The sequence below is a fragment of the Otolemur garnettii genome, unplaced genomic scaffold (assembly GCF_000181295.1).
Source record: "Otolemur garnettii isolate 467f Iridium unplaced genomic scaffold, OtoGar3 scaffold00019, whole genome shotgun sequence".
In the NCBI taxonomy this organism is placed as follows: domain Eukaryota; kingdom Metazoa; phylum Chordata; class Mammalia; order Primates; family Galagidae; genus Otolemur; species Otolemur garnettii.
Genome location: NW_003852414.1, coordinates 19,335,436 through 19,346,431, shown reverse-complemented (window position 1 = coordinate 19,346,431; position 10,996 = coordinate 19,335,436). Strand labels below are relative to the sequence as shown.

Genomic DNA, 10,996 nt, shown 5'->3' with positions numbered 1-10,996 from the left:
CTCCTCGGTTTTAGTTTCTCCGTTTTCTGCTGGTAAATCTTCTTTAGTTTCTTGGTTGGCCACTTCAGCCTGCTTTCCCTTTGCTCCTCTTTTCCCTTTCGGTTGCACTTTTTTGTCTGAAGATTTATCCCTTGCTGCTGCCTTTTTTGGCTTCGTTTCCACTTTCGCAGGAGCAGGTTTAGCTGACAACCGCGCCGACCTCCTCTTGGGCTCTTCCTTCCCCGCACCTTCGGCAGAGCTGACCTTCCTCTTCGGCATCTTGGCGGCGGGCTAGGCGCGTGCCGGGTGCCTGCGGGCCGCGGGGCGCCCAGAGCCTTCACGAACCTGCGCTGCCTGGCCGCTGCCGCTCCTCCCGCCGCCCGAGCTGCTGAGACCCGCGGCGGGGGCCGTGGGAGAACCGGATGGAACTGGATTCCGGTACTTTATTTTCTCTGCGGAAACCTTGAAGGAAATAAATGAATACAGAATGTCTTTTTCTTTGGTGAGCTATCATCAGACTATTTGCATCTCCTGTCATTGGTAAAGGGACATTTTATGCATTTTACACATTCTTGGAGGATATCCTGACCGAAGCTGGTGGCGGTATGTCATGTTGTGACCAAATTTGCTGCGTGGAGCCTACCCCAGTCCATACTCTACCAGACTCCACAGAAATGTTCATTTTGTCCAGTGTGTGGTAACTGCATATTCTGGGTACATTTTTTTCTTTTAAATTGATCATAAAAAATAATTTATCAATAATCACAGATAGCCTTTGGCTTAAAATACAGTTTTGATAAATGATTTTGAATTTTTAAAAAATAAGCAAATGTTCAAATAATAGAAACTTTTAAATCTATGACCATAAGCAATACATTGATCCTGAACAGATACTAACTAAAACACGTCCCTGAAGAGATGGGTGTTGAGTGGTTTACGAGAAGGAAGCAGGATCCCTTGGAGTCCCGTGGGTTCAGTGTGAGTGCATTATGCTAATTAGATTAAGTCTGGAAATATAGTAGATATGTAATGATATTAAATTTCCAGGAAGATGTCAACACAGATGAAATCTCATGGGCTCCCAGGTGCTATACCTATCACGTGGTGTAATTATTTCCTGACCCATGGATGGGTTAGAATGTGATTTTTTTGAGGCCAGAGCCAAATATTTATTCCAGTACTTTCAGGGCCTGGCACATAAGAGGCATTCAGTAAGTGATTGTTGAATGAATTAGTGGCTACCCTGGTAGATGAGATGGAAAAATAGGAACTAAGTAAATAATAACACAGCTAAATGGGTGGGTGATTGTCTGAGTAGCCATACCCAAAATTTTGAGGGATTTTCCTCAGTACTGGCTCAGAACATACTCTTTCCAATACTGAAAAAAAAATAGCTTGGATAAAGATGTGGAAGGTCTAATTATTGAATTTACATATATCCCAGAAGCTAGATCCAGAAATAATTCTGATAATAATATAAAAATTTAAATTTACTCTAACACTGGTTTCTTTCTTTTTTAAATGCTTTCAATTTAATTTAGATTAAATTAAATTAATCTACCCTCTTTATTTAGGGCAGTGGTCCTCAACCTTCCTAATGCCATGACCCTTTAATACAGTTCCTCATGTTGTGGTGACCCCCTCAACCATAAAATTATTTTTATTGCTACCTCATAACTGTAATTTTGCTACTGTTATGAATCGTAATGTAAATATCTGATATGTAGGATGCCATGTAGGTATCTACATACCATATGTAGGATAGGTCACTACCCACAGGTTGAGAACTGCTGATTTAGGGTTTCTAGTTCTGACTGGACTTTGACAATATAGAAGAATGTTCCAGAATTATTTCCAGCGAGTATGGGAATATTCTGCAAAGAAAACTTACATGAGGTAAAATAGATGTAAAAATAAGTCAGGAGGAGTCTTGGGAGAGTGAGTTACGTAACTTTTTATTATCTTAAATGACTGTCAGAAGTAATGATAAGTTCTTTCTTCTCCCGACTCCATGACGCGTTCTGTTTACACCGTCTGTGTGAGCTCGCCGTCTCTGGGCTGTGGGAGTCCCCCCTACGCTCCCTGTCCTGTTGTCCTCCTACTGGAGCTGCCTGAGTGAAAACAGGGCAGAGTTACTTCTCTGAATTTCCCAACTTTTTCTCCCAACAAAAATAACTGTCCCTTTTTCCATGAGCGTGAATCAACAAACTAAAGACAAGCCAAACCCAAGGATTTTATGCCAAATGACTAAGCCTTTGCCACCAAAAGTTAATTCCTTTCATTTTTATGACAAATCAAATAACTCAGCATCTTAGCGTGTCATCAAAATTAATATTTCTTTCCCCAGAGCACTTCATCCATACACTGGAAACCTCTGTGACTTTTCCCCTCAGAAGATTCTTCGTTTTTCTTCCCTACTTGTTAGACCCACCTCATGGCTTAGCTTGTTTTGCCTTTGTCTTGGCGTGGGGCTGGAGGGTGGGTCCTGCTGAGCTGCAGGGTCCTGGCTCTTAGTCATCTTGGGTTTTAGATTTTCCCCTAGAACTTAAGTCACCTCCCATATGGAGGCTTCCCTCTGTTTCCGAAGGAACTCTTGGCCTTTTGTACTAAATTATACATTTTCCTCACTGGTAGCGCAAGCTGTGATTCATATCTTGTGTAATTCCACAGAGAAAATGACTTGGACATTATTTTTTCATAAGCCATTACAAGTTAATATTAATATCGTGTTAATATTCCTATAAGGCTGCCTTCAAAGGATCTCTTCTTTATCTCTGAAGAAAGTAGAAATATATGTCAAATTGCTCATGAAGAAATTTCTTATTTCAAGAATAGATTAATACTGTGCAGAAATCCAAGTGGGATTGTGTGAAGGCTGGATAACCTTCACAAATGGCTTAAATCCATTACTTTTTTTCCTGCAGCACCATCATTTTCTTAGCACATGTGATCTTTACCGTTTGCCTTGGATGTCTCAGAATCACTCCAAAGTTTGTATCCTCCTCTGTCTTCTTCGTTCTTTTCACATTTTTTTAAATGGCTGATGTTTTTATGAAGCATCTGAGGTGCAATTTTCCCACACTTTCTGTTTGATAGGAGCAATCACTTATGCCCTACTATTTTTAATCAGGATTAATAATTACACTCATTATTAGCTAGCATTTAAAATTGTTTTTCTAAATCCAAATGTGAAATATACTATTTTTGTTTACACTTCCTTGACCAGCTAAGAAGTCAATGAACTTTCTCACTTGTCGGACCTTCTCTGTCAATTAGGACACATTTGATTGTAAGTCACAGAAGACAAAGGTCAAATTAACTTAAATAAGTCTCATTGATGTGTCACCCAGAGATAGGGTGGGCTTATATTTGGTTTGATTCAGTAAAACAATCCTGAGATGGAGAACTTGGTCTATGCCCTCCTCTTCGTTCTGTTTTCCGCAGTTTCACACCATGTTAGTCTCTTCTTGGGGTCACAAGATGGCTGCCAGTAACTAGTAGGACAATTGCTTCCTGGTTCAAGGCCTGTGCCAAATACTGCCAGAGGTGGACTTAACTTCCTTCAAAGGCACAATGTGAATCACCCAGTGAAAATCAAGAAAGTACCAAAGGAAGGGCTTAGCTTGACTGACAGGAAGCAACTAACTCTGTGTCCACCACACCCTCAGAGGTTTTAAAAAATAATTTATCATCCATTCATCTCAAAATGCTGCCCATGAAGCATGTTCCTTAGGAAAAGCTAAAGTTAATTTGTCTGTTTTCACCATAAAGCTGTCTGACTTTGTTTCAGTTATTTTTATACTAATTGGAGAATTTCTGTTAGAATTCTGAACGTGCTTTGTTTTTCTTTTTCTTTTAAGTAATCAAAACGTAAAGAGCAGCTTCTGTGTGGTACCTTCTACTGAACAGAAAATAAATATCCATGGGAAGAATTACTCACTTTAAAAAATTCTCTTAATCCTTTTTATATAGAAACTGGTTTAAAAATGCGAGACTTAGTATGGGAGGTGATTTCTGAATAAAACATTCTATAAGATTTTTCCCTCTGAAAATTATATTAGAATAGCAATTTCCTGAAATGTCAGTGAGTACTTTTAATATCCTTTCCTTTTAATAGTTCTTAACTTCTTCCAGTCTGATTTTGTATCTCCAAAAGCCCTGTCAGACTACAATTATAAGTAGAAATTTGAAAAAAAAATCTTATTATGTAATTTATATTATACTGTTACAGAAATAGTAAAACTTCTCTTTCTCTGGAATAATTTACTTATCTTAAAGAAACAAGGGGGAATAGATGTATACTTTCATTTCAGGGGCAGTTGATAAGAGTAGAAAGAAGTGAATTTAGAAATGAGATAGTCAAGTAGGTGTCAGCCCACCATGTGCCACAGAATTATCAGTACAACCTTGGGCAAATTATCTAATCTACTTGAATCTCAGCTTCCTTCTGTGTAAAATAGGGGTCATAGGCCCTTTCCGAAGGTTTTCAGTTATGCAAATAAGATATTGAGATGAAATGTGATTAGCCATGTCTTACACATACTAAGTTCTATATAAATGATGGTGACTACAAAAAAATACAAGAGTGAATAAAAAGAACTATCAAAACCCAGCTGAATTATGAGACAGTACTGCATTACCTAAAAAATATCATTCAGTTGCCCTGTTAGATTCTTTCATTGTAGAAATACAGAGCAAGCTTCCAACAAATTTTCTGGGTATCGCTATCAGTGCTTCGTAGAAAAGAGTTGCTGTAAAAATGTGTATTCATACTCGCAAAGATGAAGATATATGGAGAGGGAGGGTCTGTTGGTAGCTGAGCGGGAACCATACTGCTCTCTCAAAGCATGTTCCATTCTTAGACCTGGGTGAGAGGAGCCTCTGCATTAGGGGATTGTGTCCTGGCTTTGTGCCCGCTGGAGAGAGCTGTCCGCAGGGCCAGGGACACAGACCAAGGAGACCTTCCCACCCACTGCCCATTCCCTCCTCTTTGTCACCAGATTCCTCTTTGGTGACCTCAAATGTCCTAGGGCCCATATGGACTTCCTCCTGGGTCCCTGCTGCACTTCTGGTGGGTTGTCGCCAGGCCTAAGGCACGTCTGTGTGCCGGTGTGCAGATGGAGCGTGGACATGTGGGCTGAGGTTCTAGATGCTCAGATATAGGACAGTGAGCACAGGGGAATATTCTCTCCCCATGCCACTATCTTGTGAAGTGCCCGAGAATTCAAATTCCAAACCTGGTAGGCGATAGAATGTATTTTATTTAGTCATTTGTTATTTTGATTTATCACTTTATGCATAAAAAAGTTGTTTCTTCATAGACTATAAAGATATTATATTCTGGGGTATACTGTCATTGTGACCAGTTGACAGTTTGTGGGGCAGTCACCTAATTCTCCCATCTGTAAAGGGAGGGCTGGCTAGAGTGTTGCTTCTCAAATTTTATCTAACCAATAGAATTTGCAGAGATTTTTAAAAAATGTATGCAATTCCCAGGTCCCTCCTGCCTAGCACTGGTGTTGTAGTAAGGCAGGGGAAGTAGTGGAGCATGTGTGTGTTCAGTATGCCCTGGGGACCTTGACGATCAGGTGGCTTTGGTGGCTCCCCCACTAGACTGATTTTTGTGTTTTACTGTTTACTTTATTTAATCTCCACTTCAAAGATTCTTTTCCAGTATATGTGGAGATCAGAGGCTGGTGTTTACCTGAAGACATTTTGTCAGTTGGACGTCAAAATTTTAAGACCTGTGTTTTACCAAGCCTCAGCTTATACGAATACAGAGAGGAAGCTGTGGGGTGCATTACCTTGACTTTGTGGCTGAGTTATTGTTAGGTTTCAAGTTTGAGTGCAAGTTCAGAAGAAGACAGAGCAGGTGGTGAGGAAAGGAAAGGTGCTTTCAGAAAGGTCCTTTCATACCTTTCTGAAAGGAAGGAGAGGCTGGCTGACAAGTGACCAGGGCACTGTGCTGGGGGGATTGTGGAAACTTGGGTTGGCTTGAGGCTGGGTCCTCTATGTGATCAGAAATCTCTCCAAGTTGCTGCACTTTATCCCATCAGTGGTTTTTTTTTTTTTTCTTTCTTTCTGTCTCACCCTAGGTAGAGTGCCATGACATCATCATTGCTCACAGCAACCTTAAATTCTTGGGATTAAACGATCCTCCTGCCTCAACCTCCCTTGCAGCTGGGGCTCCAGGCACCCACCATAATGCTTGGCTAGTTTTTCTGTTTTTAGTACAGATGGGTCTCGCTCTTACTCAGGCTGGTCTTGAACTCCTGAGCTCAAGGAATTCTCCCACCTCATCCTCCCAGATTGTAGAATTACGGGCGGGAGCCACATGCCCAGCCTCAGCATGTTTGTTGTTGATGAAGAGGAGAGAATCTTTCCAACATGTGCAGTGTATTTTCTGAAGACATGACAAGTGTTCAGCCAATGGTATTCTTCCTAATCCAGGAGATGAAGGAACACTCTGAAGACAGAACTCCTAGATAATGCTGGATATGGTTTTCCTTTTCATAATCCCCCTTTCCATGAGAGGAAAAAATAATATTGGCAAAAAGGGTAATGAACTTGACATTTTGCAGGACTCTGTTTACCCATCATTCCCCTTCGAGAGCTCCTGAGTCAGCCTCTTTCTCTAAGGAAATCCAGACATTTAACACTTTGGCCACATTGACTTTCTCTACTTGTTCGTGGAGAAAGAGAGAAGTGTATATAAACTGTCCACTTGGGAAATTAAAAGTGGAGCGCAGGGAAATTCCATGTTTAGAGTTGTAGCCTTAGTGAGGGAAGGGAGGTCAGGACTGCAAGTGAGGCCTACGAGGAGCCACTTAACTTTGTGCAGTTTCAGCAGCCCTGCAGAGGAAACTGTCAGAGCCGGGTTTTTAATGCGTGCATATTGTTTCTTAGTTCCTTATATGTGAAACACACCCAGTTGACTTTGGCTGTGAAGCCTGTCATGCTCGTCCCCTATCTACTCTGGAACTGAGCTGCCATGCATCTGTTTTCCTCTCTAGTCTGACACCTTTGTATGTCTGTGTCCTTGCAGGGGTGTTCTCTATCTCACATGCTTATTCCCTTGCCTTCCTGGACAGGGCACACTTGCCGGTCACCCCAGGGGTGCAGCCCTGCCAGAGTGCCTGGGGCAGAGTAAGAGCCCAGACAGAGCGTGCTGTGCTTGCATAGCCCCATGTCTGGCTCTCTGGCAGGACACCAGTCACGCTGTATCTCCATGTGTATGTAGACATCTGACCTCCCTCACTGGCCTGGGAACCACACACCCGTAGGTGTGTGGGACTGTGTTTATTTATCTTTATTCCTGCACTGCTTAGCCCTTGTAGATCCTCTCTTGTGTTTTAGGAAGCCCCAAGTCTGTGGGTTTTATGTCGGCTCTCTATAAAGTGTGGGGCGATGCGCCCAGAGGGCTGTTGGGTGTGGTAGACTTTAAGGAAGGGCCACCGTGGCAGTGAGAAATTGTGCTTGCCCTGCCCCACACCTGCTCCCCTGTGTGGCATTCCCTCATCACATCTGAGCACCTGTCGAGTCAAGGACAGCTCCTGTGTGATCGTTTGTTACCAATTAACACTAGGTCTCCAGATGCTGAGATCGCCTGAAGCAGACATCCTCAAACTATGGCCCACGGGCCACATGCAGCCCACCTAGGACATTATCTGGCCCACCAGGTGTTTTTGCCGCCACTGCCTGTCCTGCTTAGCAGCCAACTGGTCCCGGGGCCCATAGTCCAGCCCTCCAGTGGTCTGAGGGACAGTGAACTGGCCCCCTGTTTAAAAAGTTTGAGGACCCCTGGCCTATAGCATCATCCCTCACCCTCAAGAATAAAGAGAGGGGGAAACAAAAAGATAAATGGGGGGAACACCAGCAGGTGGGTCATCAGCTCCCCACCCCTATGCAGGATCCCACTCCTGCCACGCTGCAGCCCCCATGAGTCCTCACAGGTGCCGTGGGAGCTGCCACTGCCTCCTGAAGCTGTGTGAAAGTCTTGGGAAGGAATCTGGACTCAGTTCTGCCTGCTTTTCGGGAGGTGCCACACTTTGCTTCTTTTCCACCTTATTCTTTCTGCTTCTCTACCTCTAAAATGTTCTTGGCATCCTTTCCCCAGCTAACTCATTCTGCCAGGCTCTCTGCCTGCACAGTGGATCAAGCAGTGCTGGCTCCCCTCCGCCCCCCATCTCCCCAGCCTCTCGTGAAACAGCCACGCCAACGCTGTGGATCCAGCAACTGCGGGACTCTAGGCTGGGCCTGAGGAGAGAGGCCAAAAATTATCTGTACATACAGACACCTGCCATGCACCTGTCCCCACCCCACCTGTCTCCATAGTTGCGTCCTGGGCTTCTTCCTGGTATTAACATGACTTTGTGTTTTTTTAAAGAAACTGTAAAGAGGCCAAAGATTTAGCAAAACGAAGCCACATTACCATCTTTGGAATTAACTTTTGGAGGGCAGCCCTTCCCTTTGTATTTGAGAATATGTTAATAGTATTAGTCTTCACTAAGGGGAAGAGGGAAGAACTCTCTTGATTTCACTTCTGAATTGTTTATTGCATCGGTTTCTACCCTCCCTTTTCCACTTTTACATTTGTTTTCTATTCTTCATTTTTTATTAGCAGAATCCTTTTAAAAAATAATTATGTAGAACTCCGGTACAGAAACAGGTAAGTTTCTGTAGTGCTTTATAAGCCTGAACTTATTGTTTCAATTGTATAGCATTTACCTGATCTAGATTCTATCAATGTAAACACAAATGAACACGTGGATGGGGCCTCCCCAGTGCCCCCATTTTGGTATCCATTGCAGTTGCCTGTCCAGAAATATAATTTCATTATATTTTCTGAAGTATTTATTAAGAACTTGGAGGACTGGGCAGCGCCTCTGGCTCAAAGAAGTAAGGCGCCAGCCCCATATGCTAGAGGTGGCAGGTTCAAACCCAGTCCCGGCCGCAAAAAAAAAAGAACTTGGAGGATTTTAGGGGAACCAGACTGAAAAGCACTGGTCAGAAATGACCTTGATGAGGCTGGGCATAGTGGCTCACACCTGTAATCCTAGCACCCTGGGACGCTGAGGGACCCCAAGTTCAAGATTAGCCTGAACAAGAGCAGGACCCTGTCTCTACTAAAAAGAAAAATTAGCCAGGTGTTGTGGCAGGCACCTGTAGTCCCAGCTTCTGGGGAGGCTTAGGCAGAAGGATTGCCTGAACCCAGGAGTTTGAGGTTGCTGTGAGCTAGGCTAATGCCATGGCACTGTAGCTTGGGGCAACAGAGTGAGACTATATCAAAAAAATAAAAAAATACTGACCTTGGGCTTGGCACCTGTAGCTCAGTGGCTAGGGCACTAGCCACATAGACTGGGGTTAACAGGTTCGAACCTGGCCTGGGTCTGCTACACAACAATGACAACTACAACAAAAAAAATAGCTGGGCATTGTGACGGGTGCCTGTAGTCCCAGCTACTTGGGAGGCTGAGGTAAGAGAATTGCTTAAGCCCGCTGTGATGCTACAGTACTCTACTCAGGGTGACATAGTGAGACTCTGTCTCAAAAAAAAAATAGTGACCTTGATGGAATCTAGGTATGGGACTAAAATGTTCTGATGTTGATACTTGAAGGAGAAAAATCTTTATGCCTGCCTCTGAAAGGTCAGAGTCACCTAAAATGTACCCAGAGGCCTGTGTGTGACCTCACCCTGGCCCAGCCCTCTCTGCTCTTTGGCTTACAGACTGGGGCCACCACCTGGGCACATCAGCTGTTCTGCTGGACACAGGAGAACAGTGACTGCCACACCCCTCTCCCCAGCCACTCTGGGTAGTGGTCAGGGATAGTCCAGATGGTTGGCTTTCTCCTGGCCCCTCCTCCTTCATGACACAATTACTTTCCTCACTTCCTTTAAACTCTGGAAAAGAAAACTAGTGAAGGGCACAGAGTTGTGGTTACAAACCACTCATAGTGTCATTCCTGAGAATTTGCAAGTAGCCCTTGGGCTCACCCTGGAAGTTTCTTAAGAGTTCTTAAGAGTTGACATCCTTTCAGTTGTCGTAATCTTATATTAGCAGGATATAATAAAACTATAAACTAAGACTGCCTCAGTATCACATCTGCCTGGCATAAAGTGTGATTCAGGAGAAGTGATATGTATAACACACCCTTTCTTTGGAAAAAAAAAAAAAAACATCCACAAAGCAAAACATGCTTTTCTTTCTATCCATAGCTCTCCTCTTAGATTATGAAGAAATTTGCTGGCTCGGCGCCTGTGGCTCAAGCGGCTAAGGCGCCAGCCACATACACCTGAGCTGGCAGGTTTGAATTTAGCCCTGGCCCGTCAAACAACAATGACAGTTGCAACCAAAAATAAAATAGCTGGGTGTTGTGGTGGGCACCTGTAGTCCCAGCTACTTGGGAGGTGAAGGCAGGGGACTCTCTTGAGCCCAGGAGTTGGAGGTTGCTGTGAGCTGTGATGCCAGGGCACTCTACCTAGGGCGACAGCTTGAGCCTCTGTCTCCAAAAAAAAAAAAAAAATTAAAAACACACAACTAACTACATACAATTAACCACAAACACCGTCATGAATTCCCAACATGGAAGTGTTTGAAAGATGTTTTCTTCCATTTGAATGTGCCTGATTTTCTGGGTCTGACCCGGACTGACTGTGTGACAACATTAATTACTGAGGTGCAAAAATTAAAGAACACTTAATTCCACATCATCATCTCTGGATTTGGGTATTTTCTTAGAATACTGAGGAACATTTTATAATGTAAGTCTGAAAGGGAACTGATACTAGACAGCAGTTCAAAACATGCTTCCTTGTCTCTCTTTTCCTTTTTCCTATTTTTATCGCTCTTTTTTCTCTTAGAATTGGCTTCTTGCTTTCTGAGGAAATGTTGCCGTATCCCAGCAGCTTTAATGGGATGCCCGGGATCATAGTCCCCTGAGGCCCAGATGCTTCATTACCTAGTTGGAGAGAAGGTGGCAACCGTGGGTCCTCCTCTTTCCTTGCTAGTTGGCCTGG

General features: G+C 43.5%; 2 protein-coding genes across 2 annotated transcripts in view; one reads left to right on the top strand and one right to left on the bottom strand.

Moving 5' to 3' along the window:
• On the bottom strand, positions 1 to 413 carry LOC105886689 (non-histone chromosomal protein HMG-14; the record flags this gene model as incomplete). The annotated part of the gene is made up of 1 exon (XM_012803256.1): positions 1 to 413. A coding segment is annotated over exon 1 (258 nt), but the record flags the coding sequence as incomplete, so codon positions are not given.
• Positions 1 to 10,996, top strand: part of CAMK1D (calcium/calmodulin dependent protein kinase ID) — a 366,147-nt gene that overhangs the window by 219,221 nt on the left and 135,930 nt on the right.